Source organism: Nilaparvata lugens, chromosome 3, assembly GCF_014356525.2.
Source record: "Nilaparvata lugens isolate BPH chromosome 3, ASM1435652v1, whole genome shotgun sequence".
Taxonomy (NCBI): domain Eukaryota; kingdom Metazoa; phylum Arthropoda; class Insecta; order Hemiptera; family Delphacidae; genus Nilaparvata; species Nilaparvata lugens.
The window spans coordinates 86,302,313-86,329,244 of record NC_052506.1 but is presented as its reverse complement, the minus strand read 5'-3'; the positions used below and the strand labels follow the sequence as shown (position 1 = coordinate 86,329,244).

The 26,932-nt window shown below is 33.9% G+C and overlaps 1 protein-coding gene across 3 annotated transcripts in view; it reads left to right on the top strand.

The window, feature by feature from the left end:
- LOC120350616 (probable phospholipid-transporting ATPase 4) overlaps positions 1–26,932 on the top strand; it is a 101,420-nt gene that overhangs the window by 62,356 nt on the left and 12,132 nt on the right. For 2 of the 3 annotated variants that reach the window (XM_039424900.1, XM_039424899.1), the window contains exon 2: positions 13,530–13,699. In XM_039424900.1, coding sequence (XP_039280834.1) covers positions 13,561–13,699 — 139 coding nt within the window. In that variant the 5' untranslated portion in view covers positions 13,530–13,560. Of the gene's footprint in view, positions 1–7,057; positions 7,338–13,529; positions 13,700–26,932 lie in introns of those variants that run through there. The other variant, XM_039424898.1, reaches the window with a different exon arrangement.

The window sequence follows — 26,932 nt, the reverse complement described above, 5'->3', positions numbered from 1 at the left end:
AACCTGTAAACATGCTATCACAATAATTGCCGTACAAGAATCAGAAAATTTTCAAAATTTATGATCAGATTGTACGCTTTAAATTCTTCCTAAAATCTATTATCTCGATTGCAAAATTGGTGAACTATGAGTTGACAATGGTTTCAATGTATAAAATTTCTAAAATCATAATAATTATGATGAGTTGCAGTGCGTAGCCTACACTGAATGAAAAAGGCAGAAATGACCCTCAACCACCTTGCCACCTTCTATTTCTTAATTACAGACTATATCTTAACAGGAAATATTTATCTCTTAGATTTTTCTTTTTCTTTCTAGGAAATATTTATCCTTAATATTCACCCAGGAACCGTTTGATGTTTAAAAAAAGTAAATTATATTCTTGCATTTTTCTCAATAATCATTTAGATTTTTCTACTTTTTCATATCGTTCTTCAACATGTTTTTCCTTCCATCACTTTTATTAGCTATAAAGTTTTCCATTTTCATTAAGATAATAAATCAAGATAGCATATAGATGAAATTGTTATCAAATGCTTGTTGGTTTAGTCATTGAATCAAGCAAACGTATGCAGTATATTATACTGTGAAGGAATTATCAAACTTTTTTTTTAAATTATAGTATCTTATTATCATAACAATTTTGTATCAACTAGTTTATTTTACTAATGTATTTTCATATAACTTTTAAATGAAAACCACCCACATTTCTTGGTGTGATGACAAAACATAAAGTTATATAAAATTACATTAGTAATAATTCAAGTGAAAACAAGATGGATAACCAACAACGAACTATTTTATAGCTTGTTTCGTAAATTCTTACTTGGTTTCAATGACCCTTGGTTTTCAAGTCCACACGTCTCAATCAATCTTAGGCTGGTCACTAACAGTAGAACATGCATGTCATGTTCATCAACTCGAGTCAGTGTGAGTCTCATCATCAGGGAGAGGCTTTCAACATAAAATAAACAACCAATAACAATAAATAAACCACTAGAAAATTACAGATTATAATGATAGAAAAATAATCTAACCTCAAATAGAGCAGCGAAGAACCAATCAGAGAAAGCTTTTATTTATTTATTTTATTCACAATCACAAATCATAATTGAAATATGATTGGGAGAAGACAACAGGCATACCCCAAAACTGTCTTCTCCCGAATTTTTACAAATAAAAGTTTCAAAAAAGAATGAGGTTAGATTCCACTTTTCACTTCAAAAAGTCCAATTTACACTTCAAAACTAATGACTAAACTAAAAATTTTTAATTTTGATATTTTAAAACTAATTAACAACAAAAAAATTTTGAGCCAGAAAAGAAACACAACTTTACTATTAGCACAGCTGGTTGGTTCTAAGAAAAAGTGATCAACAAAAATTGGACATAGAAAAATCTAACCTCAAAAAGTTGATCACAGCTGTGTTGACACAACATTGTAAGGCGACTGTGTTGCATGTATGTTGAACCGTTAGACTAGGCGCACACCAGTTAGTCAAGACAAGCCAAGACATGATCAGACATGTTTAGTCACAATACTTCACATAGTTGCTTGTGACGCAACTCTCACTGATTAGTCATTGCAATTAGACATGTGAAGTATTGTAATTAAACGTGACTAGTCAAGACAAGACTAGTCACGTTTAGTCACAATACTTCACATAGTTGCTTATGAAGACGTAATTGCAATGACTAATCAGTGTGAGTTGCGTCACAAGCAGCCATGTGAAGCAACTCTGATTAGTCATTGCAATTAGACGTCTTCATAAGCAACTATGTGAAGTATTGTGACTAAACGTAACTAGTCTTGTCTTGACAAGTCACGTTTAGTCACAATAATTCACATTTCTAATTGCAATGACTAATCAGAGTTGCTTCACAAGCAGCCATGTGAAGCAACTCTGATTAGTCATTGCAATTAGACGTCTTCATAAGCAGCTATGTGAAGTATTGTGACTAAACGTGTCTGATCCTGTCTTGTCTTGACTAACTGGTGTGCGCCAGGCATAAGTGGCCAGCCTTAGGTTACTGGAATAGTTCATACAAGATCTTAGTAACCATTTAATTCACTCAAACCTTTTTCTCACACATCAGTCAATAAACAACGTTGATTACAGATGACCTTGCGGTGCGGTAGACTAATTACTACCTTGGATAGCTTGGGGAGGATTGATCCTCATTAATGCTATCGCTGACTTGGCTATTTGTTTGTGGTTTGGTTGCGATTTCCAGCATGTCCGATCGGTTCGACTCCTCCCCTGGGAAATGTCCATCATCCCCTACCCCATCCCCTCTCACAACCCCCTTCCACCCCCTCTCTAACTTTCCATTAGCGGAGTTTCCAAGCCGGGCTGCTTTGCTTATCCTTCCTTCCAACACAGAAATTATCTATTCAACAACTTCGATTGGAGGCTAATTCGGACTCGTGTTCTGGTGTATTAGTGCAAGCCCTTGATTTACGGTTAGAGTTAGAGTACGGTGTTATTAGCAAATGCGATAGTTTTTCTTTCATCAGCTGGCTACATAATAATTCAATGGTAAAATGAAATTCATTCAAAACTTTCAACTGTCAACTAATAGTAGTTGGCGTGCCAACACCTTTTCAACATCCTCCTCCTCCTCCTCCTCCTCCTCCTCCTCCTCCTCCTCCTCCTCAACTTCCCCCTCCTACTCCGTCACCACCATCTCCTTTCTCCTTCATTCATTTCCTTACCTTCTTGTTTGTTTTCTTTTTGCACGGTTTTCACAACTTCTTTCATACCTCATGAATTTTCCAATTTCCTTCTCATTCATGAAACTCAGTACAACCTCTCACAGCTTCTGTTTTTCCCTTGTAGCTTCTGTTTATCTGATTCCCAAGCTGTCAGGTTATCACTTCCAGTTGAAATTTTAATACAGCCCAATATGAGCTTTGGCCGCCTCTACTACAGCTCTCCACGATTCTCGTTCCTCTGTTAATTGTCTCCATCCTCTATATCCCATTTTTTGGAGATCGTCTCTCACTTCATCTTCCCACCTTATTCTCGGCCTTCCTTTCTTTCTTCTTGAATATAGCCTCTCCTTGAATATTATTTTAGGCATTCTGTTTTCGTTCACTCTACAGAGGTACAGATATGTCCAAACCATCTAAGCCGCTGTGCCTTTATAAATTTTCCAATATTTCGGCCTCTTATCAATGCCTCAAGCTCTGAATTAGTTCTCCTCCACTCCTCTCCATCTTTAGTTAAACTAAATCCTTAGTTTAATTAATGAAATTAACGTTTTGGTAGAGAGTTAGTGGGGAGGATATTTTTAATATTCTTTCCGAAGAATGGACATTGATATGTCCAAAGCTCCGCCAATTTATGTAGATGCAAAACAATATAATTATCTACAGTTATTACAGATTGCTTTTTTCATTTATTTTCTTAGTCTATATTACGTAAATTCATCTATAATTTTGCTGTATTGTAAGCTATTGTATATAAGTGTATAAGCCAGTATATATTTTAATCTACATAAATAAAGTACTCAATCAATCAATCAATCAATCTTTAACTGGACCATAAATCTTTTTCAGGATTTTCCTTTCAAAAACGCCTTAATGGTTTTTGTCTTCTTTTGTTAACGTCCAAGATTCACAGCCGTACGTTACAACAGGTCGAATTAGGCTCTCATATATTTTAAGTTTCGTGTTTCTACATATGAGCCTGTTCTTCAAAAGTTTCATGTTACTGAAGTATGCTCTATTTCTAGCCAATACTCTTTGCTTTATGCTGTAACCCATCTTGTTCTCGTTATTCAGTTCAACCCCCAAGTAACTGAAGTTCCTTACACCTTGAAAGATTTTATTTCCAATTCGGAGGTTTTGTGGAACTCTTCTTGCTTGACTCCTTGAACTTTTTTCACTAATAGTCGTATTTCTCTGTGCTACTACAGCTATTGTATCGAAATTCAGTTTTCTTATACTTTACACAAATTTGAATAATCCAGGTTTCATCAGAGTATTCTTTATTCATTTATACAAAAAGTTCATTATCGAAATGATAGGGAGAGGAAAATAAGGTAACCTTGTGCTGTTCCTCTCCCAAATTTAGATAACGTAACACATAGTCCGAAACAGGTAATAAATGGTATGATATTGTATCATTTCAATTCCCACTTTTCTGCTAATGAATGGAAATTTCTGTTTGATGGTTTGCTAGTAATGATTCAGTATTTAGTCTTTGTTTGATTTATTCTTACAATAAGTACATCATTCAAATAGATAGGTAACCTTGTGCTATGTACGATACCTCTCTAGTACACTAGAGCATAGAGAAACGATAGCATAAGTAGATATCCCATGGTATAGGGCGTTCATGTGGCAACTTTTTCTGTTATCCCAAGCCGATAGTTCAGTAGTTCTTTCCCATGCAGCTGTATGACGCTGGTAGTCTCTCAAATTGTGCCGTTCATACACTCTAACCCTAACAAAACAGTAGAAATTGACAATAATCGACAGTAATCGGCTTGAGATAACAGTAAAAGTTGCGACATAAATTCCCTATACCATGGGATATCTACTTACGCTATTGTTTCTCTATGACTAGAGACACTATTAGACTAGCTCATACTATAGCGTCCCAAAACCCAAGGTGCTAGAGTGGTAGAACCCCATCGAAAATCCGGGTTCCTTTCAATCCATAATCCTCTATATTCTACATCCTTACCCCTCAACAAGCCTTAATATCCTCCCACTTGTACCTTTCATATTTTCGACTTTCCTGTGCATTCTGCCCATCCAATTAAGTAGCTTACATTAGTTTCATCATTTGTATGATTTTCACTATATATTGTATTTAATTATCTCTTTTCTGTATAGGGCTACTTGTAATATAAATATAAAGAAAATAAAAATCTCAGTACCCTTTTTTTTGAAAATTTTTATCACAACATGTTTCAGACATTTATGCCATTTTCACTTTCAAGTGAGTGAGATTTTTATTTTCTTTATATTTGTATTTAAATTAATTTAGAAGTGTTATTTTTTGTTTTGTTTAATTTTATAAGTGTTTGCCATAGGTTTTGTCAGACCTGGCAAAGTAAGATGAATTAAACTAGTAGTTCTGTGAACAGTAGACCTCACGCAGTATTCTCATCCACAAGTACCTGATTGAAACTATAGACCTTATACAGCAATAGACTGGCTTCTCCACACATCTGTGTAATCACTTGTCAGCTGATTTATGATGAATTATTCTCTGGTCTGATTTTTACTCTAATATTGGCGTATGAAGGAGGCTCCTTTTTCTTTTTATATTATCCTTGAAATGCGAAATTTCCAAAAACCTTGCATATACGTCGATGCGCAATGTCAAATTTCATGAAAATCTATTACCGCGTTTCGCCGTAAATGCGCAACATATAAACATTTAAACATTAAGAGAAATGCCAAACAGTCGACTTGAATCTTAGACCTCACTTCGTTCGGTCAATAATAATATCAAGTATCTCTCAAATTTAGATAAGGTTACACATAGTAACATAGTTTGGAATAGGTTACATCTTGTGGTTCTCCACTTCATAAAGTTTTGACTCAAATAATATTTTTCCACTAAGCAAATTTCAATTTATATGTTTCAAACTTAAATATAGAATATGTTATTATATTATAAAGATGTCTATGATATTAAATTGAGTTGTTTCCAATTCAGCATTCCAGTACGTTTAATATTCCAATAACTCTGCTCCTCTGTTATTAAATATTCGTTAGTTCATAAGTTCTGTTATTATATCCCGATATCAAATCACGTTGAATAACATAAGATTATATATGACTAGCCGTCAGGCTCGCTTCGCTCGCCGTATCCGTCTAGCCAGGGGGCTCCGCCCCCTGGACCCCCGGCTGGATCGTCCAAGAATGAGATCAGCAGGCTCGCTTCGCTCGCCTGCATTTTTCATTTGAGCATTTTTATCATATGTTAGGACGATCCAGTCGGGGGTCCAGACTAAACGTCTGGCTAAACGGATATGGCGAGCGAAGCGAGCCTGACGGCTAGTAATATAATATTCCCAGGATTGAAGTAGCAGTGCCCAATCAATTTTTCCGCGATAATGCATTAAATCTTCAACTTGGTGCCAACCTAACAAAGTCAACTCAACTTAATGCGAACCTGACAAAATTATTAATTAGTTGCCAGTTAACAACTGTTTCGAAGAGGTACTCTATCTAGATTATAGTTCTATAGTAACATATGATATGGAAATTTTAATTATAATTAAGAGATTGGGAGAAGAAGAATATACATGCTAAAAGACGAACTTTAAACCCTTAAAAACCACCCTTAGAGTTAAAATATCGCCAAAAGATTTCTTAGTGCGCCTCTAAAGGGCCAACTGAACTTACCTACCAAATTTGAACGTTTTTGGTCCGGTAGATTTTTAGTTATGCGAGTGAGTGAGTGAGTGAGTGAGTCAGTCAGTCAGTCAGTCAGTCAGTGAGTGAGTGCCATTTCGCTTATATATATATATATATAGATTCATTACTTCCTCATTACCTTACCAGTCATACAATATTCATTACCATTCATTGCCAATCATTACTTCCAATTTTAAAAAATTATCACATTATTATTTCCTTCAGAATAGTTTCCAAAACCTCGCATAACAAATTGATGAATTAGTAATTATTTATTAGATACTGTTGTGTAACCCCTGTTATCAGACTATAATTAAATATTAACTCTTTCTGTCACCAGACTGCAATCTTTTCCAAATAGTTTGAAACGTTATCTAGCTCGTATATATTAACTGTTCAATTCATTCAATAAATCAATGATAACATATTAACGATTCTACGTTATCTACATATTAACGATTCATATTAACGTATTCTACGGTTTCAAATTGAATTTCATATCTATGCACTGTCTCGTTTCAGCTTGTGTTGAGACACCTTCCCCTCTCACTTCATATGTCTCTCCCTCTTGTATTTTTCCCCACCTTAATCATCTCAAACACTCGAACGAACGTCAAGCTGCTTCTAAAATGTGTGATCAACTAGTTAGTACTAGCACTTACCCAGTCAACGCATAGTGGCAATAATTTGAATTGAAATGTGTGAGCTAACGCGGTCTGAAAATTGTGTCGGTTTGCAAGGTTTCAATGTGAGGATTACTTCTGATGGAACTAAAATAGTTGCATATCTTCTGTTTCTTGATTCATTATGAAATTCAAAGGTTATTAATGTTACTAATCGATTGAGAGGTTTTGTAATTCGGGTAGTAAATATGTTGAAGAGTTTATGATGGGGGATATTGTATAAAAAGTAGGGATATGAGTACACCTAATAATTCTCCTTATGGAACTTTCACGTGAGTATCGATTGAGTAATCGCTTCTTCGTATTCGAAACATAGAACACATTGGCCGGGTTGCTCAAAAGCCGGTTAAATTTTAACCGTGATTAATTTCAGAGCCAATCAAAGAAGGCCTTTTCCATAAGAAGGCTTCTCTGATTGGTTCTCGTGGAATTAATTACGTTTAAAATTTAAGCGGCTTTTGTGCAACTGGCACATCAAGTGCCATTGTGTTTAAGTAATAATAATACAGATGGAATTAAATAGAGTATGCATAGTTAATAATATAATAATAATATAATGCATAGTTAATAATAATAGAGAATAATAGTTATATAATAATAATACCATTGAGTACATCCTAAATACTTGCGTATCCTAATAGAAGCACCGTAACGTAATATAAAATTAACCGACTGTTTGTTGTAACTCATGAAGTAAATTTTAAATACTGTGAAAATAATCAAGGACTGAAAATTTTGTGAAGTGAACAACTACAAGACTAACCTATTTCGGACTATGTGTAACCTTAACTAAATTTGGGGAGGAATAGCACAAGGTTACCTTATTTTTCGCTCCTTATCATTTTGATGATGTACTTATTGTATGAATCAATCAATAAACACCCATTTGTTCATATATGAAAAACTTTTTTTCTATGATCCGCTCTAATTTTTGCTGCTTCTTCTTGTAGTATAAAAAAAATTATCTTCAAAAACTGATTCAAGATTGAATAAAGTCTTACTTATTATCTCAGGCTTCCAGATTGAACATCTTCAAATTAAAATTTATTCAAATCAACTTTATTCATTTATTCGTGGACAGAATCACAAATCATATAAATATGATTAGGAAGGAACAACAGGCTTGGCCCAAATCTATTCCATTCCCAAATTTTGATAAATTGATAAAATATCCAAAAAATAGTTAATGTTTCTACTGTAAAACGTTCAAGTTCAATTTTCGTCCAAAAATATATTTGAGCTAAACATTTTGAATTTAGAGAAATAAAAACACCAAACTATATTTAAATATAACACTACTTAATTATCACTTCATATTGAATTAATCAAGTTATTTAAAAACATTTTGAACCCAAAATTCACGGTATATCCAATCTGAATTCAACCATCTTAGCAGAACTGATTGAAGATCAAGTAATCCTTGATTACATTTTCCGCTTTTCTCATAATATATCGTTGAAATAGAAGCATTCTCAGTTTTCAGATGAGTTTCCCTCTTTCGTTCATATTTTATGCGTTCAGCTGCTCCAAAATCTCACAATCCAGGTATCCTGGCGCTTCACTGGTGATAAACATTGAGCTCATGCCTTATCAATGGTGCTGTTTCTTACATTTTCTCCATGTCTTTTGGGAATTCGAGCTGTGGAAAATAGTTACCTGAATCTCAACTCATAAAATTTGCTACAAAACAGACTTAGGTAATGCAGTGGAAAAAGTGGTGCTTGCTTTAAGTTTTCATCTCTTTCTTCTATTCTTTTACCCTTATTGGCATGTCCCACCTTGTAGGGAATCGGGAAAATTGAAGTGTTTTCAACTCTCTCTCAGTGTTCCTTTTTCAAAATTTATTGGGATTAAGTGGTGTTTGCTTTAAGTTTTCATTCCTTTCTCCCATTCTGTTACTCTTATAACTTAACTTGAAGGGAATTCGGAAAAATTGTAGTGCTTCACCCATCTCAGTGTTCTGTTTCCAAAATTTATTAGGAAAATCAACTTTATCAATGCTGGGGAAATTGAGTGTCCAAATGAGAAATAAGAATAATAATAAAATGAAAACACAAATTGAAATTGTCAACCACTTTCTATTATTATAAAATATTATAATATACACTTTTATAATAATAAAAAGTGGTTTACAATTTCAATTTGTGTTCTCATTATGGAAAAATACCAAAACATCAATCACCACACAATTGTAAAGAAGAATAATAATTTCATTGCCATCAAACAATAGTTATTTGTATATCTAGAGTGAAAAGTACTGTTTTTTCTCCCTGAGGGAAAAGTTTGAAGCCCGAGGCGAAACTGAGGATAACAATTTTCCTGAGGGAGAAAAAATATTTTTCACTCGTGATGTACACAACATTTTTCCTCCACCTACATTTCTATAAAAACTGCGAATAGAATAATTTTAAAAAACTTACGTGACCAGTAGAATGTGTTACAACATAACTTAGAAATTAAATAGCTGTCTTGTTCACCACACAGTTCACCACCGACAGCGCTATCTGTCGACTACAACACTATGATGAAGTTCCCGTTTCAAATTTGATTAGTTAATGAGGAATAATCGTTGGTTGGTATTTCGAATAACATGGAATATAAAAGAAAATATTTATAAATTTTTATAGTATACTGATATGAAGTTTGTAATAATTTTAGCATGGAACATATATTTCATATATTGATCAAATGTCTGGTTTAGTTATTGAATTTAGTTGGTTTAATGACTACTCTATGAGCTTCCTCATTTGAGCTTAGACCTTCTTACCTATCTCAAATGTAAGTTTCTAAAATAGAGATGCTTCCCATGTTAATCAAATGGAGTTACTTTTACTCCCTAGGGAGTTTTTCAGTTTTTTACTACCGAGAGCGAAATAGTGACACTTTAGTATTATGTTTCAGGGAGTAAAGTAGGCTATTTAGACAGTAGGTAGAGGAAAAATCAATTGCAATAGGCTCTGTTAACAAATATATATTCATCCTTCAAATACACAAGTTCACAACATACAATAAAGAAACAAATACAAAATCAGACAAAACAATTGGGTTAATACATGTTAAACAGTTCAAAAACTTCAGTAGATTCTGTTCTCAAATACATTTTTTTTCCACGTAAAGTTGTTGTAGTTGTAACTAATGAACAAGCACTATTTTGAGGGTGAAGAAAATACTATTTTATTATTCATTGATGAGCAAAGAAAAAAGGGACAAAATTGTTGGTTGATAACCTTAGACTACTCGAGTATCTAATCAGTGAACCGTGTAATAGAAATCAATTGATTGACTATTCTTTTCAGTTGTTTCACTAATTATTGCAGTCTCATTAAAAACAATAATTATTTATTGATTTCTTCGTTTCCAAAAATAGGTTGTTATCAATGATTGTTGGTTGAAACCCCATGGATTTCAGATATTAGTTTGTGCTCGGTGAATTTCTTATAAGGTGTTTTGCATTCTTTTGCTTGAAAGAAGGATTTTTGTCTGAAAAAAATGTATATCTGAATGAAATACGTTTAATTGAATATTCATTCTGAATCTATTTATCTTTATATTAAGATACCTTCAATATTTCAAGTCCCACACTTGCTTATCTTGAGTGTCCAACAGTTACTTACTGCTACCTTCATACTTCAAATATTCATCATACAGTATATCGAAATGAGTTGAATGTATTTCAAATGCTGGATAAAGTTGAATGAATTTGATAAAGTTGAAGATATCACTTACAGGCTCGGTTGCACAAAAGCCTGTTGAATTTAACCGTGATTAGATGTCACGAGAACTTTTCAGAGAAACCTTCTTTTCAAAAAAGCCTTCTCTGATTGGTTCGCGTCATCGCGTGGCATTTAAACATGATTCAAATTCAAAAAGCTTTTGTGCAACCGGGCCTCAGTCTACCATTTTAATTATAGTTTACTGTTTGGGTGACTGGGGTTTAGACTTAATGTTAGTAGACAGTAGTTCTGTTCCCACTGAGCCACATGGTGTCGGTTGTATGGTGTTGTAACCGCAAATATAGTTCAGCCGTTTTAGTGGTTGTGGTTTTAATAGTAGTCACGGTATATTATATAGAAGAAGACTGTAGGTGTACGAGCATTAATCTCAAAGAACTTAATAAACATTGAGACTCGGTTTCTAGGACACTCATTGAATTCATTGTACCATCAATTCTTTATTGAATCTATAGGCTGTATAGTTTCAAACGTTTATTTGAATAATTGGCTAGATATGAGTCGGAACAGGTTATAACCTAATCCTTGTTTATAAGAAGGAGAAGGTATAATAGTTCATTCGAAATTTTATAAGTGTCCTAGAAACCAGGCCCCTGTTTCATAAAAATTTAGAAGTCCTGTAGTACAGGAACAGCTGATTTTATCGGCTATATTGAGCATGTAATTGGAATGGTGATTCTCCTGTATTACAGGACTTGTAACTTTTATGAAACAGGCCCCAGGTCTAGAACTATTGAATACTATACCTGCCTGGTAATACACTCGTTGCCAAATTATGAACTCTTATGCCAGGTCACACTCTTGCTGAGTCGCTTGCTGCAAGCACGTAATGTTTGACGAGAGTGTGGACAGGATATATTTGTGGATGCTCGGCTCACCACTCGCTTGTCTGGCCTTGTCTCGTCTTGACAAAAATTGGAGCTAAGGCAAGCGAAGGCGAGCGTTGGCATGATATAGCCATCCACACTCTCCCGCTAGTCTTCATTTGTACACACTCGGCAAGAGTGTGGCGCCGGCATGGTATGGATGCCATCCAAGGATAGTATATAGGATGGCTATAACCACCCATCTATCATCAATTTCTACTCTGTCAATGCTGGTTCGCACTAACCTGTATCAATTTCAATTAAGTTCATTCAGGTTTCTTGATCATCCCTATCATTAACCACCCACAAACCTATAGTGAGGTCCACGTTATAACGGCGGTATTCCATTAACATTGGTGATTTTATCATTGTTCATTAATCGACAAAGCAGATGGCGCTATCGTTTTCTAGCTCCGCAGATCGGTATTTAAAAGTCTTGAAATATAATGAATTGACAGTATATCAAGTCCCAATCATGAAAATTGATTATTTAATCATTGAAAGATATGTTTTTTTGACTAATAAAATGTAATTGATTATTCACGACAAGAATGAACAATCGATATTACATCAGATATACTTGTATCAGCTTTTAAATTAAATGAAAAAGACTAAGAAATAGTGAAAAAACTACAGATTTATTGATACTTAGAAAGACCGGTTTTGATTATTACACCATTGTCAATCTCTGATAAAGTTTATCAATACAACTCAATCAGTTTATTCTGATAAACAATGAGATTGAAAATGGTGTAATAACCTAAACCGGTCTTTCTAAGTATCAATAAATCTGTGGTTTTTTGACAATTTCTTAGTCTTTTATTATTTTGTAATATGAATAATTTACCACAATATCAACTTCTCAACTACACAAAAAGTATCAGCTTTTCTCTATAGAAGGCAGTGACAAGGCAGAGAATCGGCTTCGCTGTTCTTCTATATTTCTTCACTGTTATCAAACATAACTTCCTTCATGGACTAGTATATTAATCAAATTCGGCGGAGGAACAGTTTTGGGTTGGCCTGTTAGTCTACCCCAACTTTTATATTAAAGTACTAGCTGGCCTGGCGAACTTCGTACCGCCAAATACTTTAATGCATCTCATGACAAACTTTACCTGAGGAGGCGCGATGCAGCATTTTATTTATATAGATAATTTTCCAACTGCAAAATAAATCATTTACTAAAAATCAATTAGCTCTGAACACCGAAGACAGCACAATTATTCGAAACAAAGCAATGTCTTAAGAGCATGTAAGTATTTAACCTGAGGCCGCACTGCTGGATGGTTACACACAGAACAGTCATTTTGTTTCTAGTTGAGGCGTTTAGAATAAAATACATGGGCGGTTATGTAGCAGCACACACTCTTGTCTACTATCTACTGACGGCTGTTGCATGACGCAATGATTATAACAGCTAATTTTTATTTCTGTGTGTGGCCAGCTCACAAATCTTCTGCCATAAGGATTACATGTAAAATTAGAAGAACCGTAGGAAAGAGTTCTGAAGTCGGATTATACATTTGATAGGCCATAAACCCTGGTCCTGAACATAACGAACACAGCTAAAAAATAATCATCGAATTCGGTGCACACATAAAAAAGTTATTGAATGTCAAAATTTGAGGCTCGATTTTTATTTATATAGATTGTGTATCTCAAATCAATAAATTAATATGAATTGTGACTTGGACCTCATTGTAGGGTTTTTTGGACATTATCCTTTATAAAAAAAGACACACACATTTACTAGATATTCATGAAACGTTGTAACCAAAAATTGAGCTCAAAACTGCCAGTCTTCTTCTATACTGTGTAGACCGGGATGTGATTAGTGAGTGCATGTGTGTGCGTGTGTGCGTAGGGTGCCGCAGACGGGGACGGCTCGCCTCCAGATGCTGCGGCAGCCCACTGGAAGGGGTGTGGCTGGGGGAGGGAGTGCAGACGACCAGGACTCGGGCAGTTGCAGTCAGCTGGAGATGTCCAGACTCACTCCGGGCACCACTTCGCCGGCCGGCACTCTCCATTCGCCAGGTCAGTGACAACCCTTTTCATTTTGTAGACCCAGTTTATACAGGGTTGAGCAGGGAGGTATGGATGATTTGAAATAACAGTTACACACTCATCTTTATACAAAACTCAAAAAAATTTTTTGGTGTGTACCTTGGATGTTGCCATTATAAAAAAATTAGGAAGGAAAAACTTGAAACATTGATTATGTACAAAAAATAACACCTGTTTAATTCTGTCCGTTTTTGTCCATACATTCCTGTAGACGTTGTGAGAAGTTGTCCATACTTCTCTGAAGCATTGTAAGTGATACGCTCAAATTTCTTGTGTTATTGTTTCACTCAGGGCTTCATGGGTTCGTGGTTTGTTCATGTATACACGCGCTTTTAGGTAGCCCCATAAAACTTATTATTAGCCTTTACTTTTTTTCGAGAAAACGATCGAACCGTCACTGTCAATACGGATCGTTTACCTGACGATGCTGCGTGAATTTTTCCTGCCAAATTGAGAAGACCGCTTAACAACGTCAATACGGAATGGTGTCAACAAAATGGGGTGACATGCCATCGAGAGCAGCTATGGAATTTTAAGGCAGACTTTCCCTGGACGCCTCACATGGAGATGTGGAGTGGCCTCCTCGGTCACTGGACCTGTCACCTTGTGACTATTTTCTATGGGGCTACCTGAAAGCATGTGTATACATAAACAAACCACGAACCCTTGAAGCCCTTAGTGAAACAATCACACAAGAAATTTGAGTGGTACCACGTGCAATGCTTCAGAGGAGTATGGACAACTCCTCGAGGAGTTTAAGGACAAAAACGGACAGCATTTAACATATTTTATTTTTTGTACATAAGCAATGTTTGAATTTTTTCCTCTCAAATTTTTATAATGGCAACATCCAAGGTACACTCTGAAAAAATAAATTTTGAGTTGCGTTTAAAAATGAGTGTGTAACTGTCATTTAAAATCATCCATACCTCCCTGCCCAACCCTATAGTAGGAACTGTATACTCTGTCCAAATTGGCATGAGCTCTGAAGGATTAGGCCGACCCTCCTACTACTCACACACACAAATACAGTCTCCTTTTGTGTGAGTAAGTAAAGGGACTACTACGTAGTATACATAGTATATCAATGGCGCAGGTAGGCCGGGCGTGTGTGCCTGCGCGTGGGGGAGCGAGGGTCGGCTTAATCTTTCAGCGCTCATGCCAGTTTGGACAGAGTATAAGTGTAGACGTAGGTTATAGACGAGTAGTAGTAGAGAAATAGTAGAGACTATTTAAAAGCAGTCGTTAGGTCATGTCAGAGGCCTTGAAATTGATCAGCTGCGACCTGAAAACTCTGACACCAGACCTGAGCCAGCCAGGTTACTCGATATTATTATTATTATTAGTAGAGACTACAAGCATAGAGTAAAACTCCCGTTGAATTGTCTAGACTATTAGTCTCTACTAATTTGTCTCTGAATTTTTATAAATATATTTGTTGAGAAGCTCGATGTTTTGTATGTTGTGGAACAAATTACATATTATTTTGTTATGGGAAATGAATAACTGCATTCAATTGATAAACTGTATTCTTTTTAAATACACTTTACAGGTTCTTTGCTAACCAATGTTTAGTTTGTCTCAGTGAAAAGTAAACTCTTGTATGCATTGTTTATGCATGTGAGTTATTGGTGCATGCAGACTTGAGAGGAAATTTGGAAAGAGAGCACTGTAGAAGCAATATAATATGATTAGCTAGAACTTATGGATAAATTCTAAGATTGTTGAAAATTCGTTCATGAGAACAAATTATTTGAAAATAATAATAATAATAATAAATTCATTTATTCTTCCAATTTATACATTACACATAATCAGAAATTATGAATAGTACAGTAGATATATCACAACAACAATCTTGCAAATTATAAAAATAAAGATAATAAAATAATACAATTACACGTTGTACAAATTCGTTCATGAGAACAAATTATCTGAAAATTACCATGTTTGGTCTTGAAATTAGTCGGATTTCCCGTCTAGTCCTCTAGTATATGTTTCCAAGGAGATGCCGCAACGATACGGAATTAATTTTTTACAAGTCGTTAACTGTGAATGCGGCGCCAAGGAAATCGATTTGCTAATTCCCAACTGAGTAGGCTATCTCTGTTATTCTTAGAGAAGCTTCCCTATATTTTCTCTCTGTCTGCCTTCTTCCAATAAAGAACAAAATTGTAATCCAATTTTGTTTTTTGGGTGGCTAGTGAGATTAACTCCCATTGTTACACTTGTAAGTGTTGTGAACAACAAATAGCTCCTTGTCTACAGATGGAAATAAATTGAAAGTTGCTTTGAAAATCAGAATTTTTTAATAATAATTAATTATTAATAATAATTGAATAACTCCTCGTTTGAAGCAAATTCTGAATTACTTGAGAAATATTGTTTGCTATGCAAAACGATCAACAGGTAATTTCTCCATTTAAGCCGTCTACTGCCATTTAATGCAACTATTCTCTGAATAGATTTCTCAATAAGATCGTGGTGTCATGGAAAGCTAATGGAAAGATTCAAAGCATAAGATAGATTTTATAGAGCAATCAGAACAGTTTTCTATAGAAGAAATAGAATCAAATTTCTTGCATGTTTGACTGATTTTAACTTTCTGTTGAACGGTATTCAATTGAGCTTTTATCACTGTCATGAGAGCACTGCATGTGAATTTCAAGAATTGAGCATGGAAAACTAATTTGATTCACACAATGTAAGGAACTGATGATTATTTCAGAATTTGATTTGAGAAATCAAGTTGATTTCATTCGACTTGGATGATCGGTTTGTGTTAAGATTTGTGGAAAATCACTCAACGGATACGATGGTGCACTTTTGAAATAGGTTTCGCTATGGAGAATTCTTGGCAAAATCCTTGGTAAAAATCATATTGTTTAATTCCTTTATCCACTGTGCTCAACAAGATTTCAGTCTCATGTGTTATTTTGAAAACGCATAGGACATATCCTTGCTCCCATCACAATTTTAGTGAAATCAGGTATGACAGAAATAATCGAGTTTATATATAGAAACAGTTTATATTTCTACAGAAATAATATAGTTTTCTTTACTCTATGGTGCAATGAACAGACTAATGTATATATTCCCATTCTCTGGTCTTCATTTCTTCGAAGTATTCTTCGAAAGACTGTAGAACCATCGACTTGATCGGAAATTAATATTTCGTCTTCAAATTACTAGATGAAATTTTAATATAAAAAACACACAAACCTCGGTAGCCACAAATTGCAATGGTCTAGTTTCTAGTAGATTTTACAGATTGTTGGAAATAGTTGAATTGTAGTTGAGCATTAGAAAACTCTCTCTATTTTCCACACAATTTATACATAGATAAGTTACTCAAACCTTGTCAACTATTCAATCATACTTGATAGTTAGCTGTGATCTTGCGTGTCGTTTTCTTTTTAAACGTGCAAAACAAACTGCGGTTCCCAGAAGAACGTTCTCACCTGACACTTGGATCGTTATACAGTCTGTCACCCACACTCTCTTCTATCTGCTTTTTCACTATTTCTCGTTGCCAGCTCATCTATTATCCTCTGTAATAAATAACTGGGGCTGTCCTGCTCATTTTAATACGGTGTAACAAATCAGAGATGTTCTATTTCATGTTCACATAAATCCTGGATTATTTATAGAACAATGAATTTTTTTAAAAATAGGTGAGTGTTTACTCTTCTTCTTTTATCTAGTTTTGTTTTGCTTTTTAATTTTAAGTTCTTAATAATTATTTATAAATCATTTGTGTCATACTTTTTGTGTAAATGAGGTTTGTTTTGGCGTTTAGCTGTAAACCTTTTCTAATTTGTACTTTACTTCATGTAATGTATTCTTAATAAATAAATAAATGATTCTCAATAAAGCTGCGTTTGCACTAAAGTTATCAACAAAATGTTAATTACTTAATCCTTATAGATTCTGTTAGATTCAACATAACTTATCATACACATGATGAACGTATGTGTTTGTCAAGTTCCGTTCAATCTAATAGAATCTATAAGGATTAAGTTATTAACATTTTGTTAACCCTACAGAGACACACTGTGGACACACAGTGGACACACGGGGGTGTTGAACACCCCAATTTTATTTTGCATGCTTCTTTGAAAAATATAAAGAAAAACAAGTACTTAGCCCATACTTCATTTCTCAATCATTTATGTTCCAAGTGCATACAGGAATCGAAAGTAAAGCACTGCTTATCAATATTTATACTAATTTTAGAAGTATTTATGTATGTTCCGCCTAAGTGTTGGAGCTCCTAATCCAGTTTGAACGGATGGCTTGATCATTACCAATGACAACTTCATCAAAAACTCACGTCTCTTCATTTTATTGTTTTGAAACTCAAGTTGTAGAGAATCATAGCATTTATTCCAATCTGATCCATCATCTCATACCACATTTGTAGTGACGATACAAGAAAATCTTTGTAATAAAAGTATTTGATAAAAGTCCTACGTAAAAGACACTCTGGGGTGTTGAACACCCCAAACGAAGAACAAGATGAGCTGGTGACCTTGTAGAATGCTATTACTGACTGGAAGTGGTGGAGAGTAGTTGACAATACTACAAACCTAATTTAGTCTGGGCAAAAATTCCCATCTGTTTGATATTGTCAACTGCAGAACAGAAAAAAAATCCCTGGGGTGTGAAACACCCTAGTGTGTCTCTATAGGGTTAATAACTTTGGTATAAACGCAGCTGTACTATCATGAACCTCTTGTTCATTTTACAGGGAAAATTAGAATTGAAACCTCTTTGCTAAATTTTGTATATTTTCAATTCAAAGATGATGAAAATACTTTTTAAAACTCTCACAAACCATAATTTTGGAAGTGATAAATCTTTGTAAACAAAATATCTTTTCTGGATAATTTACCTTTATTAAATGCTTTTAAAGCTTTGCTGACATTACGAATTCATTGTCGATTGTTAATGTATATATTATTATTAGTATATTATTTCAAGAATTTATGAAGTCCCTCTATTAAACTTTTAATTATTTAAATACTTGCCAACAGTTAGCTGAAAAGAGTAATATTTAAAAATGTTTTCAATAGAATGTTATTAAAACCTCAACTGGATTCAAACTAAAAATGAAATTGTAAGTAAGCTCAAATCATTAGAAATGATAATTTATTTTCCTTATATAATAATTATTAAAAGAGTTGTAAAACTAATGACAGTCATTGAAGCTGTAGTATTGAGTCAACACAAAGTTTAGCGTTCGCTTGGCGATATGAGACACTCGATCATTTTGATTTATGTCTGGGTGAAAATATTCTCGAGTGAAGTGTCCTTGATAATTGCCAATACTACTATTCCACATCACATTATCTAGAAAAAATTGTGTCACTTGTGATTGTAATTCCTATTATATGTTCACTAGATCACTAAACATCTCAATTGTTAATTTCCATTATACATCACACTATTGAAATGTAGGAGTGTTTCTAGTCTTCATGTCTTTCTGCATTTCCCGCTGTTGTAAAATAGAGATTCTCGGTTTCCTTGTTTGAAATTATTGTAAGTCCAGGGCCCGGTTAATTTTTAATTGTGATTAATTTTACGAGAACCAATCAGAGAAGCCTGTAATTGGTTCTCATTAAATTAATCACGATTAAAATTCTACCGGCTTTTGTGCAACCGGCACTAGTTCTCTTCTTGATTGTTGTCGGAAGTGCAGTCAGGCTGAAAATCATTTTGGAGGTCGCGATTTAAGATTCGCGTCGCTTTCATAGAGCCTAGTCACTGATTCTGCCAGTGGTCCAATTCCTTAGTAGCTTCAGTTTTCAGTGTATCATCCAGCTCTGGTTGTTATAAATTTGTTCCACCTAAATAAATATCTGGACAGTATTGGAAGAAACAAGAAAATGTCTGGTCAGTATTGTAAAACAAGATATCTCTCATTTTCGTTGTTTGTTGCTTTTGATTTAATTTGAATTGATTGAGAATCTTGTAATCTATTTCTAAGGGTGGATCTTTAATTTTTGTTTCTGTTGAATTGGTTGAGAGCCCTGTAATCTATTTCTAAGGGTGGCCACTAACGTCAGGACAAGTGTGTTGAACATGTGTACACACACATGCTCGTCTTACATGTTGTGTCATCAGCGAAAGGCTTCGAACAAAGTTTTTTATGGTCAGGTTTTTGTATCTTCAATTTTTTTTCGCCACACTGCACAGAAAGCAGCTGTTTTCCAGTCCCTACGTAGATCTTAAAGTCATTGTTTGCAGACGACTCTCGTCTGACGTCAGAACAGGTTTCTTTCCGGCCTAGGCCGCTAACATGGAACTAAGAAAGGTGATCAAAAAACAGCTGATCAAAAAACTTTTCATTATTAAATTTGTGTTCATTATCAAATAATTAAAACATTTATAATATCATCTTATTGTCATTTTAAAGAATAAAAAAGTATAAACTCAACCTCCCACATAATTGAACATAATCTTTTAGGTTATTTAGACAAATCAGAATAAAAAATAAAAATACTTGGACAATTTCCTGATATTCAGATTACCTCAGATTTGCTAGAGCTATGACCTTCCACTTCTGCTTTCGGAAGTGCTTATTGAACAATTATTATTATATATATATATTGTTTATTTTTCTGTGTGGCGAAAAATAGCGTTCGCACCACGGGAAAAAAGGTTTTTCCGGCTCTCAATCTTTTCTAGTACTCGGCCTACGGCCTCTGACTTGAAAACCGATTTCGAGCCGGAAAAATCTCATTTTCTGCTCTAGGTGCGAAATATACTATGTTGTCAATTTTTTCTCCGCCACTCTATTTGAGGTTAAATCATGATTGTGTCATTATAATTTGTAATTTTTCAGTGGTTTATCTATTCTTATCGGTTGTTTATGTCATGTTAGAAGCTGCTGTCGAACAGCTAGATGTTTCTCGTTCGAAGCCTATCCCATAAATGTTGATTTTCGTTGGAAGGAATGTCCTTTGACACATTGTTCTGTCGTTAGTGGTCATCCTAAGGCTAGTTACACACACATCGTTTTTTTCACGTCCTCATAAATTCTATTAGATTAAACAGATGATTTCAAACAGAGATGTTTGTAAAGTTCCGTTCAATCTAATAGAATCTATAAGGATTAAGTTATTAATTTTTTTGTTAATAACTTTGGTGTAAACGCGGCTTAAATTACCTGAGGGATATTGTTTGCAATGCGAAACGATCAACAGGTAATTTCTCCATTTAAGCCATCATAATAAAGCAACTACTCTCTTAATAGATTTCTCAATAAGATCGTGGTATCATGGAAATATAATGGAAAGCTACAAAGCATTAGATAGATTTTATAGAGCTATCAGAACATTATTCTATAGAAGAAATAGAATCAAATTTCTTGCATGTTTGACTGATTTTAACTTTCTGTTGAACTGTATTCAATTGAGCTTTTATCACTGTAATGAGAGCACTGCATGTGAATTTCAAGAATTGAGCATGGAAAACTAATTTGATTCACACAATGTAAGGAATTGATGATTATTTCAGAATTTGATTTGAGAAATCAAGTTGATTTCATTCGACTTGGATGATCGGTTTGTGTTAAGATTTGTGGAAAATGACTCAACGGATACGATGGTGCACTTTTGAAATAGGTTTCGTGGATTTTTAATTAAGGAGAATTCTTGGCAAAATCCTTGGTAAAAATCATATTGTTTAATTCCTTTATCCACTGTGCTCAACAAGATTTCAGTCTCATGTGTTATTTTGAAAACGCATAGGACATATCCTTGCTCCCATCACAATTTTAGTGAAATCAGGTATGACAGAAATAATCGAGTTTATATTTATAGAAACAGTTTATATTTCTACAGAAATAATATAGTTTTCTTTACTCTATGGTGCAATGAACATAATTATTATTGTATATTTTCCCATTCTCTGTTCTTCATTCCTTCAAGTATTCTTCGAAAGAATGTAGAACCATCGACTTGATCGGAAATTAATATTTCGTCTTCAAATTACAAGATTAAATCTTAAATATCGGGGCACCGAGCTTCGCTCGTTATTTTTATTTATTGATAAAAAGAACACAATTCTCTAAAATTATCATTTTTATATTTCACAGCTGGCTATATTATGTCATCTTATGAATTTCGGGGATGCGATATTTTGATTTTTCACATACTCACTCGTCCACTCACTTTTTTACTATCCACAGCTGTTTCAGCCAAGGATGAATCATCCTTTTAATGTCGTTCAGCGAGTTTTCCCAAGGATGAGACCTAGTGCAATCGAATTTGTATATAATAAACCTAATATGTTCCAAATTTCGTGAAAATCGTGAGAGACGTTTTCGAGATCCGTTGAACATAAATATATACCCACATAACCAGATAACCACATAACCATATAAATATATACAGAAATTGCTCGCTTAATATAATAGGATATAAAAAAACACTCAAACCTCGGTAGCCACAAATTGCAATGGTCTTGTTTCTATTAGATTTTACAGATTGCTGGAAATAGTTGAATTGTAGTTGAGCTTTAGAAAACTCCCTCTATTTTCCCCACAATTTATACATAGATAAGTTACTCAAACCTTGTCAACTATTCAATCATAGTTGATGGTTAGCTGTGATCTTGCGTGTCGTTTTCTTTTCAAACGTGCAAAACAAACTGCGGTTCCCAGAAGAACGTTCTCACCTGACACTTGGATCGTTATACAGTCTGTCACCCACACTCTCTTCTATCCGCTTTTTCACTATTTCTCGTTGCCAGCTCATCTATTATCCTCTGCAATAAATAACTGGGGCTGTCCTGCTCATTTTAATACGGTTTAACAATTCAGAGATATTCTATTTCATGTTCACATAAATCCTGGATTATTTATAGAACAATGAAGTTTGTAAAAATAGGTGAATGTTTACTCTTCTACTGTAAAGCTGCGTTTACACTAATAAAATGTTAATAACTCAATCCTTATAGATTCTGTTAGATTGAACATAACTTATCATACACATGATAAAAATACTTGGACAATTTCCTGATATTCAGATTACCTCAGATTTGCTAGAGCTATGACCTTCCACTTCTGCTTTCGGAAGCACTATAAGCACTTTATATATATAGGCCTATATATTGTTTATTTTTGTGTGTGGCGAAAAATAGCGTTCGCACCACGGGCAAAAATGTTTTTCCGGCTCTCAATCTTTTCTAGTACTCGGCCTACGGCCTCTGACTTGAAAACCGATTTCGAGCCGGAAAAATCTCATTTTCTGCTCTAGGTGCGAAATATACTATGTTGTCAATTTTTTCTCCGCCACTCTATTTGAGGTTAAATCATGATTGTGTCATTATAATTTGTAATTTTTCAGTGGTTTATCTATTCTTATCGGTTGTTTATGTCATGTTAGAAGCTGCTGTCGAACAGCTAGATGTTTCTCGTTCGAAGCCTATCCCATAAATGTTGATTTTCGTTGGAAGGAATGTCCTTTGACACATTGTTCTGTCGTTAGTGGTCATCCTAAGGCTAGTTACACACACATCGTTTTTTCACGTCCTCATAAATTCTATTAGATTAAACAGATGATTTCAAACAGAGATGTTTGTCAAGTTCCGTTTAATCTGATAAAATTCATAATGACGGCAAAAAATCGATCGTCCAAAAATGGATGTGTTTGTAACTGGCTAAAGGAGGCAAAAATGTATAAAAAATGGAAACCTAGTGTCAGAGTTTTACTGTTCTCACAATATTCTCTTATCACAGAAGATATATAAAATGCAACAATATTGAATGAGTCGTTATTTACAAAGACCAATAGACCATGAGTGATTGTTTGCAAAAAACCTTAAAGAAATGAACTTTCAAAACATAGAAAATTTCAAGATATCAGAAATGTATATTAATTACTTTGTATATTGGTCCATTTTTTGTTTTTTTTTTTTCAATAAAGACACTATTCTATTGCTATTCTATCACAGGGATAAAATTCCTTTATTGTAATTTATCATGAACAGTTGAGATATTAATGAATGAATGAGTTCTATTACTCTAATTTTCACTTTAGCATTCAGCATATTCTATCACGTTAATTGAAGCATCTTAATCAATCAAGCAACAAGAATTATTGAAACTTCTTGAAGAATGCATCATTAAACTAACGAATTGTATCATTAGAAGATTTGAAATATTGAGAATATTAATGCACAACACTGAATTTAAAACTCGACATTTTTCAATACCTCAAAAATATTTTGAAATTGTTGTTTGTATCCATTGTAATGCTACCCAGCAATAATATCCTAAACCTCAAACAATTTTGTATTGCTCAACCTGAAAACGATTTCCACTAGCATTACCAATAGCTGGTCTTATCTTTCAATATACAACTATAAACTTTTTTGAAATTAGACATAGTTTTCTTTACAATGCTAACAAGCAAATATCACTTTAAACCTTAAACAATTTAGTTTTGCTTAGCCTAAAAACAATTTTCACTAGCATTACCAATACCTGGTCTTATCTTTTAATATACATCTATAAACTTTTTTGAAAATATTCATGGTTTTCTTTACAATGCTATCAAACAAATATTCTAAACCTCAAACAATTTAGTTTTGCTACCTAAAAACAATTTCCACTAGAATTACAAATGCCTGGTCGTATCTTTCAATATACCTCCCAATACCTCTATAAACTATTAATGGTTTTATTCAAAATGCTATCAAGCAAATATCACTTTAAACCTCAAACAATTTAGTTTTGCTTAACCTAAAAACAATTTTCACTAGCATTACCAATAGCTGGTCTTATCTTTCAATACACCTCTCAATACCTCTATAAACTACTTTGAAATTATTCATAGTTTTCTTTACAATGCTATCAAGCAAATATCACTTTAAACCTCAAACAATTTAGTTTTGCTCAACCTAAAAACGATTTTCACTAGCATTACCAATAGCTGGTCTTATCTTTCAATAAACCTCCCAATACCGCTATAAACTATTAATGGTTTTATTTACAATGCTATCAAACAAATATTCTAAAGCTCAAACAATTTAGTTTCGCTTAACCTAAAAACGATCTCCCCTAGCATTACCTGGTCGTATCTTTCAATATACATCTATAAACCTTTTTGAAACAATTCATGGTTTTCTTTACAATGCTATCAAGCAAATATCACTTAAAACCTCAAACAATTTAGTTTTGCTCAGCCTGAAAACTATTCACTAGCATTACCAATAGCTGGTCTTATCTTTCAATATACCTCTCAATACCCTATAAACTTTTTTGAAATTATGCTTGGTTTTATTTACAATGCTATCAAACAAATATCACTTAAAACCTCAAACAATTCAGTTTTTCTTAACCTAAAAACGATTTTCACTAGTATTACCAATAGCTGGTCTTATCTTTCTAGGAAGGCACACTCATCGTTGCAAAGCTTACACAGTAAAGGCACAGGCATTGTTGGTTTTGCCATTCTACTCTCTCCAAAAATCGATTCCCATTTCCTTGCCTCTGATATCTGGTGCAGATATCTTAAACCTGTTCAGTGTGCACATTTAGCTTGCTGTATACTAGCTACCATCAACGATGGACTTTCAAAGAAATGTATTTGGGTTTGCTCCAGTATTTTTTGAGTGATAACATTGTGAATAATATCAAAATGCGGTCTTCCATAAACAATAAAATACTAGTAGTTCTGTGAACAGTAGACCTCGCACTCAGTAAGCTGCATTGACCTGTTGTTACGTTTGCTCAAAAATTAATAAATAATTTATCAATTTAAAATGACTAGAAAAAATCCTAAATAGAGCTTTCTAACCTATCGTACCGTGACGTGTCGTCCTGGAATGTGAGTGTGTGCGCTGTTATCAGGTCTGGCTGCCGTCGATACGCCAATCCAATCAACCCATCAGAGAACATTCTGTGTTGTCAAAAACTACGTGTGTTGGAATTAACAAAATAAACTACCATAATACTGATTTCCTACAAACTTCATTTCTCACTTTTCATAATTTTAGGAATAAATTTCTTTTCAATAATATTTGTTGACGTGAAATTCAAAAAGGAACATACCTGTCAAATTTCATGAAAATCCATTGCTGCGTTTCGCTGTCAATGCTCAACATATAAACACTTAAACATAAAGAGAAATGCAAAACCGTCGACTTGAATCTTAGACCTCACTTTGCTCGGTCAAAGATGAATCCTGCCTTTCTTTACGAAAAAAAAATATGAATAATTTAAAATTACCCATCCATATTTTATCATTACTCATCCTTAGCTATCATTAAATCCTTATCCAGAATTTGTTGTTCCTTGCTGTCTTTCACGAACAATATCATAACTAGTCTCGAGTCAAATTCAATTTAACATTACACAAAAGAAAATCCGAATTGCTATTTTTAAAAGCATTGTGTGAATCATCCGTTGTAACTAACTCCGAAAAATTAAATTTCAAGGTGTGTTTGAACACACAATGCGCTCTGTTTGCCTTGAGTCTCATTGAACAATGTGAAAAACTTATCGCCATAAATCTTAGCTTGCTTGGTTCTTCTATTCCGCTTATCGGTCCCCAGACTGTATTAGAAAACCAAATTGAACATTCTTGTTAGGTGCTCAGGTCCCCACCATACGTTACTTCCTTGCTCTAAGTAATATGTTTCTTCTACTCTAATCTTCTTCGTTTAAACCATATAATAAACAATCTTCATAAGTTTGCATATATGTTTAGTTTGTATATCTGAATAGTTTCATTAAATCACTTCACTTTAATATGGGCTACATCATCAAAATTTACAAAAACATGAAGTACCGAAATGTTTTAAAGATTTAAAATGTTTCAAACAAAAAGGGTAATCCATGTTTTATATTGTTTTTATTAACTATATAGTTTGTATAATCTGTATAGTTTTAAACAGTGGAAATTGGAGTTCTAACTAAACTTTCTTCTCCTATATGCCAAATTGCATACCGAACTTTTTCGATAGAATATTTCAAGTTTGGGTTTTCTCTATTAGTTTTCTCATAATTGCATACCAATATTTTGTTAATAGGATACTATTTAGATTCTTTTTGGTTTTCTCCATGATAGAGTCATGGCAATACAGATGATATTACACACAAGATATTCCAATTTTTTAGTAAAATTCCAAAACTTACTCCAAAAATGGTACTTAATAGAGATTTACATGTTTTCTCATTCCTCTGCAGCTAAA